The following is a 9393-nucleotide window of genomic DNA, read 5'->3' as shown; positions in this document are numbered from 1 at the left end:
TTAGCTTCTTCAGCACTTTGAGAGCCCCGGTCTCGCTACTTTTTTACTGTTCCACTCAGCGTAAAGGACAAATTTCTTATGCCCTGTTACTGTATCCCTATCATGTGACGGGTGGAACATTCGATTAAAATTATGTCAACCTTGCAGAAATATGAGTGTGTTTTACTGCCTGGTAATATATTCTCATCTGCGAGCCAGCAGACAGTTAATTCAAATCTAATTAAACTGCCCACCGTATTGAACATGTTTTACAAGAGAGCCCTTCTCCGCGCCGGTGTCGCTGAATTTGTACATCATGTTCTATACCTAAATTAACCACTCAACCAAGTAGCCAATGTTTATGCCAGAAGTAAACAGTGGTGCATAAATAATTCTATATAGCAGCTGTGTGCAGTTGCTTATATTTTTGGTGTTGTTTGTGCAAAGGCTTGCCAAATGCAACTTAGACCGAGAAGGACTTGTTACAACTGATGATGTAACAAAATGTGGCCAAATGTAACAACATTTCCTTATAAAAAACACCTGTTAATGTGATAAGTTGCCTCTTACTAATATAATCAGGTGGCCGGCGGTTCCGCGCAGCACACAATTGCTCAACTGCCAGCTAGAACTAGAAAGGAACACGCGAAGCATATAATAACAAGGAGTGCAATAAGGGGTGTCACATTTTAACCGTTGTTGTACTAATAATGTCGACTAATGACGTAAAGAAAACTCATAAGAATGAGAAGAATGTAACAATGAATGTACTATGTAATATGTAATATTACATAGTACAGCTCCCAATATTTATTTACTACAAAATGATTAAAAAAACAACATTTCAACTCCAACACAGGCTCTTCATCAGGCTCAGAGTGGAGAAGCCTCTGAGGGGAGGTGATCATGTGGAGAAGCCTCTGAGGGGAGGTGATCATGTGGACAAGCCTCTGAGGGGAGGTGATCATGTGGACAAGCCTCTGAGGGGAGGTGATCTTGAAAAGAGTCTCTCCTCCAACGTGACACTTCTTGGATTCATCTCCTTAATACCATGTCCCTAATGGTCTCAATGAGGGATTTGATATTAAAGCTTATTTATTTTATCATTCTCTCTTTTCCAGCACCCTCCTGTAATAGCATTTTGTTTGCACTATGAGGTTTTAACGCTGAATGATATGTCATGGTAAAGCTGTGTTCACACCGAGATATTTATTTTTCGCTCTGTCGCTTGATTCAACCCTTTGGAATCGCTCTGTCGCTCTGTTTAAATCGCTCATCAACAGGCACACGAATTGACGGGCTATAACGTTACGCAATGTCATGATGTTTGTCCACTACGAGCCACCATAGATGTTTACAAGCTAAGCCTATCAGCGTGCTCCTAATGCGAGCTCCATACCGGTAGTACAGACTTCATTTCATGTCAGCTGTCAGCCTGTCAATGCGGTTTGTTGCCACACAATAAACCAGCGGTTTGTTCCAAGCCAGTGTGATCCTTGACTCGCTCTCACACGGCAGCCAATCAGTGTTGAACAGCGAGCGACTGATGCCAGTGTATTTTCGCTCGAGTTGGGATATTACATCTCGAGCGACAAGCGTATTTTCTCCCTATCGCTCTGTCTCTGTCGCTCGGACGCCCAGCGATTTTTCTCCCGGGCGAATATACGCTCAATCGCTCGTTTGCATTGACTTCGTATGTAAACTCGATGCCAGCGAAAAACTTTAATAGGTCGGTGTGAACGCAGCTTAACACTTTGCTGTTTAGTGGTACGCCGTTTTTGCTATTTGTTACTAAGTTTTTGCCAGACAGGCCTTTGTTTCTTCCCTACATTCGGAAGTATTTCAGTTATGACATCTTCAAATGACCTCCGTCTGTAAATGCAACTTACATGACAAAAATATAACCCTGGCCATAACCTAAATCTCACTCTGACTAAACACGTATTTATTTTTCCTGCATGATACCCAGAGCAATGTTGTCACAAGTTATCTTCTTGTAATCTTACCATACTTGAGAGAGAACCTAACACACAGACCGAGTCTCACCTTTCCAGTATCTCGGTGAGGAGCAGCAGCCCTTGTTTCTGCACCTCCAGGTTGGTCAGCCTCAGAGCCTCCTTCAGACTGCGTACCAGGGACTCAATAACTAACACACACACACACACACACACACACACACACACACACACACACACACACACACATCTCCTTACCTAAATGAAACACTTGATCAACTGTGCAGACGAGCAAGCCGGCGGACCCAGACACACACAATTTGGGGCTTCAGTGAAAGTTCTTGTAAACATCTAATCTTGCTCAGTGACACTGTTATGAGAGGCCTTTGATGGATGGATACAACCAGATGGGCTGCAACGTGTTCCTTCTTAAAAGTGAGTGGCATCAAATCAATGTACACGCGCGCGCGCGCACGCACACACACACACACACACACACACACACACACACACACACACACACACGTACCTTTGTAGTAGCCTTTATCTTTCTAATTTACCAGTACACTGGAGCCGATGTAACTATCTCTTGTGATATTAAACTAGAACAAGAACTACCTACTAAAACAAGAGCTGGTTACATTGTATCCTGTGTGTACTAGTAAATTAGATTTGTGTGTTTTCCTATCAAATGCTTTGGTGTGGAGCAACAGTGCCGGTGTAGAGAAAGCTGATACAAAAAACATGGGACCTCAACAACAGTGTACGGTTTACTGTAATGACACACATGCGCAGTTTGCGCACAGTACACACACACACACACACACACACACACACACACACACACACACACACACAAGGATGATGCAGTTGTGACACAAGAAAGTGTGGTGCTGTGCCTGTGCTGCCTCACCGTAGACAGAGTGACACTGGGAGAAGAAGAGCGGCTCCTCTGTCAGTGTCAGCAGACAGCTGTAGACAGACCACAGCAGCACCTCACTAGTACTACTAGCCAGACGCTCAAACAGAAACTCTATGAGGGGAAGAGACAGAGAGAGGAGGGGGGAAACAGAAATATAATGAGAGACGGAGACGAGAGAAAGAATTTTTTTTTAGTGAGAGGCAGAAGTAAAAGTAGGAGAGAAAAAGAATGAGAGATGTAGATAGTTAAAGGAGGACTTACCCCCTAGATATGTATTAGAACAGTGATTTGAAAATACCTATGGAAAAAAACAAGAAATGACATATGCTCTTGTCTATACTAGGCTCTTTGACTGTGTTCAAGTCCAGATTTTTTTTCGGAAATCGACGCCATTACAGTTTGCCTAATGCCTCAAAAATAATTTATTTGAGAGGGGCAATATCTTTATAAATATCAACAATTAGCCAACGCTGGTGGCCTGTTTGGAAACAGCTTTGCTCAAAATGGTTTTAAGTTATATCAATTTGGTAATTCAGTGGCGAACTAGAAATTTAATTATTTTTCTGCATGTATCTCTATGGAAACTACGTTACGAGAGCAAAGTGACGTGGGCTCGTTACAGCAGCACACCGCACAATACGACAAACCCCCCGTTCTGGGGTAACACAATGCGAGATTTCTCTACGTCATTCCCTCGTCCAAGTTGCCATATAGTCCCTTTTTCATTTTAGTTTGGGGGCTTTTCGTGATTCTTGTTAAAAGTTGTGCAAAAGTTTCCTCTCAGCGCAGTGCAGGCTGCCTGCGCCTCCTCCCTCCTGCCAGACCCCGGCTGGCGAAACAGCCTGCTGCATGCATGGGGCGTTCTGTAACCTCACGGAGCAACAAACAAACACAGACAGAAATAGCTGTTGTGCGATTTTTCTGCTCAATACAGTATGAGATTGGGTACAGGATTGAGGGAATCCCGCATCTGTTTGCGAAGGTGCGACTGGACAGGACGCTTTTCACAGACGGGCACAGGGCTACTCAGGGCACAGCTGCAGATTTCTCCTCCTCCTCCTCCGCGCATTCAGTCTGTCCAAAATCAATACCGATATAATCTCAGTAGGAGGGATGCAGGGAAATATATGATAGCCGATGTGTTTAGAGAAGCTTTGTCACGTTGTCACGTCGTAGTATAGCGTTATATTTTACATGTGCGCTAAACTGCGACCATATTTGTTTGCGGAAATATCAGACTGCTCTCTCTCTGCTCTCAGAGCACAGAGAGCTCTGCTCTGCTGCGCGCGCCCGCGGAGCTTGGAGCTAGTGCATGAGGTTTACAGTACGACTCTCTCCCGCCTGCCTGGCTGGAGACAGCTGCTTCCAACTCGGACTGATAATATATACATCATCATTCGAGCTTATCCAGGTAAGATATTAATAAAGTAGTGACACATTCAGCGGGAAACTAACTATAATTAAGACATGTGCCAACTTTGACGACGTTTGTTTCAGTATTTTAAGAGCAAACTTCAATAGGAATAGGCTTGGAGTTCTGAGGAGCCGAAAGGGTACAGGGGGGGTAGGGGAGTAATTATCTTGAAATCCCATAGTCTTTGGGAACACTGTGACGTCAGTGTGTTCCTAATCTCCCATTCATTTGAGAAAAAAAAAAAAAGCAGTGTTCGACCTTTAGAGGGCGCTTATGCCAGTTATGCTGCTGAAAAATGATACAAATGGTAAAATGGCAACAGTTTGGTGTCAAATGTGGAAATTCTGACCAGAATTCTTCACACATCACCCCCAAAGTCATATATATTGGTTAAAAGCTGAAAAAAAGTGTTTTGGAGGTAAGTTCTCCTTTAAGATACCACGGTATACCTTAAAACGCTATATTGTTACATCCCTAAGCTCCCGTTCACACAGGACGCCGAAGCAACGCTCAACCGGCGAGGCCGTTCACAGCACCCGCACGCGTGCCACGCTGAAGCCACGCTGAAGCCACGCTGAAGCCACGCTCGCGCCTTGCTCAAGCGATCGTTCAGGATTCACACCTGTTCCAAGCGTGACGCGTGCTGAAGCCGAGCATTGATCTGTCAAGCCAGGCATGAAGTCAATGGGAGTTGTGGGCGGGTTCAAGGCGCCGAGTAGGCGCTGAGAGGAAAAGAGAAGGCTTCTTGTGTGAACGGCTTAGCGTGAGCCTGTCTCAAGCTTCAGTTCTGCTTACGTTAGATGTCCTGTGTGAACAAGGGCTAAGTGTGAGACAAAAAGCTTGCACCCTGCAGCCACAGTGTGTGTGTGTGTGTGTGTGTGTGTGTGTGTGTGTGTGTGTGTGTGTGTGTGCGCGCGTGTGTGGTTGTGTGTGCGTGTGGTTGTGTGCGTGTGTGTGTGTGTGTGTGTGTGTGTGTGTGGTTGTGTGTGTGTGTGTGTGTGTGTGTGTGTGTGTGTGTGTGTGTGGTTCTGTGAGTGTGTGTGTGTGTGTGTGTGTGTGTGTGTGTGTGTGTGTGTATGTGTATGTGTGTGTGTGTGTGTGTGTGTGTGTGTGTGTGTGTGTGTGTGTGTGTGTGTGTGTGTGTGTGTGTGTGTGTGTGTGTGTGTGTGTGTGTGTGTGTGTGTGTCACCAGGTACGTCAGCCAGGATGAAGGGAGCACAGTACTGGCTGGGGGAATGAATCAGGATGAATGCCATGCACTGAGCACTGGCCTGCTGCAACATCTCATCGCCACTCAGCAGCAGCTGGAAAACACATTGTATACTGAGGCTTTATTGGAATCCACCAATCAAATGAATCCAAATAACACTTGCAAGGTTTTTCCAGTGTTTAAACCTCATCAATGAGGACGCCGGCCTCGTCTGCCGACATTACTGTCTTTCAGAGGCTGTAGCAGGCTTTTAAAGCTAAAGTGAAGATACTGGTATCATTATGAAACTAGAAGACCTAAGGCATCGATTGGTACCAACCGTGTCATGATAGCTTGTCGTGAAGGGGGCTAAATAACGCTCCCCATTTAGGTTACATTTTGGTGAGGGGTCCCTTGACCTCTCACCTCAAGATATTTGAATGATGCCCACTTTATGCTAATCCCATGCATTTTTTTGGCAAGAACCATGCCGCTTTCTTTGCATACAGTATAAATGTTATTTTCGCATATATATATATATATATATATATATATATATATATATATATATATATCAATCACAATATATGTCAATATAATCATATAATAATTTAAAAAATGCATATCGTCCAGCCCTGTATAGCAACTCCAAAACCCAGAGTTGAACTAAAACACTATTAACATCATAAACTGGTGTGATGCGAGTCTCATCACTGACGCAGTGATTTCCCAGACATGAAGCACAAATATTTTCCCTGAGTAAAACCTCCATGAAGCCCCAGTCAAAGACATGTTAATCCAGGATGAGACCTGCTTGTTATGATTACGCTCAGTGTCAGAATGCGGCCCTGTGAGAGCAGGATGTTTGGACAGAGACCTTTTTCAGTATGAGTGGCAGAGGGCGGCGGTCCGGGGACTGTTGCTCTTGGTTCTGGCTGAGGATCTGGTTGTTGTTGGTGTGGAGGTTCTGGTCTGGATCGGACAGGATCTGATCGCTGGGGCAGTTCATCAGAACTGACACCGCCTCCCCGAGCCGCGCCAGCTGCTTCAGCAGTCCTAACAGATGAACAATAAGGCTGTATAGAGGGCGCGAATGGCTTTGGTCACGCTTTGGATACACCTAAACTCGTCTCCGTGTGGACATGGCCTTAGTGGAGACCTCAATTTTGGCTCTTGCCGAGGCAGTAGTTGGTGCTCATCATTATGCTTATGACAACTTCAAATGTCTTAAAGATTAAGCTGTATATTGTTGTTGTATAAAACCTGTCAAGAAACAACGCCCCCACCCACCACCCACGCCATGCACCCTCCTACTCCCCTGCTATGCCTGCACTACATCATATTTCTCTCCCAGGCAATTGGCACCGACAGTGAGGTTCATCTACTAGTACTTATATAACAACAACAAATCCATCAAACTATAATAAAAACTCGATTTCATATTTAATAACCACTCCCCACCTAACCCAGCCTTTTCCTCACCTAAGCAATTGTTGTTAATATGTTAATATAACATAACAGCCCCACATTTCATTCGTTTTTAATAACACCTTCCCCTTATCTAGCCTAGCAAATTCTAATTCTCATCCAGGCAGTTGATGGAAAGCTCACTGAGCTGAAGTGAACAAATCTGCTTTTCTTAAGATAACACCTCAATCTAATTGAGTCTATTAATACATGCCTTATTATACTTTTAACCCGTCTTTTTGGAAAAAGTACGTTTTCAAGGGCCAAATGGTCATGAAACTCTCAACCATTAAAACTTTCAATTTGAGGACGAATACTGCAGTTTTTAATGCATCTCTGGACTAAAAGCATTGTACCTAACCCAGGCAGTTAATAGCTTGCTTATATTGTAGTTATAACATATATTCTTTTTATTTACCCCCCCCTTTTTCCCCCTGTCTAGTGAAAAAAGGCTAATTAATAGATCCTAATGTCAAATTGACCTTTCCTAAGTCCCTAACTCCTGCCCCTTTTTGCTCTGTGTGTCTGTAGGGACACCCGACCAAGCCGGTGGTAACAACCTGCAGCCCTCATGTTGGTAAGACATAATTTTTTTTAATGCAACATATCTAGTCTTTAGCCAGTCTAGGCCGACAAACCCCTTACCCAGGCAGCTAACAACAGTATTCCACTTCTCACCCAGGCAGCTAACAACAGTATTCCACTTCTCACCCAGGCAGTTGGTGGTGAGCTGAGGAGAGCCAGTGTTGGCCAAGGTCTGCAGCAACAGGATACAAACTCTGTCCCGGATGGCGCTGGGCACCGACTGGGCCGCCGAGCCCCCTGCTGCCGCATACAACCTCTGCCACACATAGAAGAGCGCCGCCTTCAGCCCCTCGTCTGGGTACAGCAGAGCCGAGCACAGCTGCTCCAATAAGGGCACTGACGGGCAGATGTGGGAGACAGAGGGGATAAACAGAGTTACAGAGAATGTGTTAATATTCTGTAGGATGAGAGGAGGTGAAACATTCATGATCAATGCAGCAGCAACTATTTGACCCAGAATGCAACAAATACACATATTGAAGATAAGGGAAAGGTACATTATAGTGTCTTAATCTAGCTAAGAGACAGCTCCTAATGGCTTGGTTGAGGGGGGAAAACAAAACTACATGTTTGTGTGTTTTAACATGTGTGAATTTCATCTCGTCAGGTAGCGCCTAGTAGGGATGAAACGATAAATTATTTGAATGATAACCGTGATCAAATTCCTTACCATAACTGTACCGTTTCATTTTTTCATTACAATTAAAACCGTGTTACTGTGATTAGTTTTACAGCGCTTTGAAAAACACGGTACAGTAAATACTGTCAATCATCAACCAAAGTTGGCAATTGTTTCCCAGAGGCAGATGCGCAGCCTTGGAGAAATTATTTCAGTGAGTGTTTCAATCCTTTTTGGGTCTGAGTTTTCCAATCTAAAACTTGGTGAAATGATTTCTGTGAGTGTATTAGTAGTTTTTGAACATTTTCAGCAGATTTTAACAATGCCGTGATGATACTGATAAGCGTGATAATTTTGGTCACTATAATCGTGATATGAAATTTTCATATGAAATCATCATATCATTTCATCTCTAGCGCCTAGTGTGGGTTTGTGTGTGCGAGGACAGAGATGACACACGAGAGATGTGTGGAGAGATGAATACTCAGAGGAGAGGTAATATAGCAGCGTACTGTAGATACACAGACAGAGGAGAGGTAATATAGCAGCGTACTGTAGATACACAGACAGTGAGAAGGAAGAGGAGCGAACCACTGGGAACAAAGCAGCTGAATCTTTCCCAGCGACCTCTCTGGTGTTGACTGATGATGGGGGGGGGGTGGGGGGGGGATTGGACAAGAGTGGCGTCAGCAGAGGACGTGACTCATTAGCCAATGAACAGCCAGGAAGGGGTCTCGCGCTACTTTTGAATGCTAAAATAAAGCTGATAATGTACAATTTTATTCTAAAAATAAAAATAAAACTTTCAAAGTACAACACAAACTGTCTATTTTGCTGCAACTCGACAGTGCTGCTTAATCCAGGACCTTACTTCCTGGAAGTCTTGAGAGTAAAAAACTGGTCCATTGGAGTGAATGGAGATGTCGCGACTCTTCTATATACACGGCTCTGCTACAACCCATAGAGTCTGTGTGTGGTGGTGAAGTGGAGTGCGCTGTATGTGACAGAGTTGGTAGTTCAGTACTCTGTCACAGTTCAGTACTGTATTGGTAGGGGTATCACTTTCAGGGTACTGGTATAGGTAGTAGTGGTATCGTCATTCTTTTTAATGATAGCCAGCCGTAGAGTGTCTGCACTGAGCACAGCAGACAGGAACTAGAGAGTCTCAGGTATGCTCTCTGACAGAGCCAGCTCAATTTAGATGCAAAGAATGAGTCCAATTAAAGAGAGAGGAGAGAGGCCAAGATGGTGGTAGCGGAAGAG

General features: G+C 44.3%; 1 protein-coding gene across 1 annotated transcript in view; it reads right to left on the bottom strand.

Annotated features, from left to right (window-relative positions):
- The window catches only part of mei1 (meiotic double-stranded break formation protein 1), a gene marked incomplete at both ends in the record, with an annotated part of 103967 nt that overhangs the window by 76774 nt on the left and 17800 nt on the right, over positions 1–9393 (bottom strand). The window contains 5 exons of the mRNA XM_083650048.1: positions 2026–2125; positions 2848–2967; positions 5460–5574; positions 6337–6515; positions 7638–7847. Of these exons, the coding sequence (XP_083506174.1) occupies positions 2026–2125; positions 2848–2967; positions 5460–5574; positions 6337–6515; positions 7638–7847 (724 nt within the window). The remainder of the gene's footprint in view (positions 1–2025; positions 2126–2847; positions 2968–5459; positions 5575–6336; positions 6516–7637; positions 7848–9393) is intronic.

Source organism: Poromitra crassiceps (genome assembly GCF_964638095.1).
Source record: "Poromitra crassiceps genome assembly, chromosome: 13".
NCBI classification, from domain to species: Eukaryota; Metazoa; Chordata; class Actinopteri; order Beryciformes; family Melamphaidae; genus Poromitra; species Poromitra crassiceps.
Note: the sequence above shows the minus strand (reverse complement) of the source record. Positions and strands in the feature narration are given on the sequence as shown.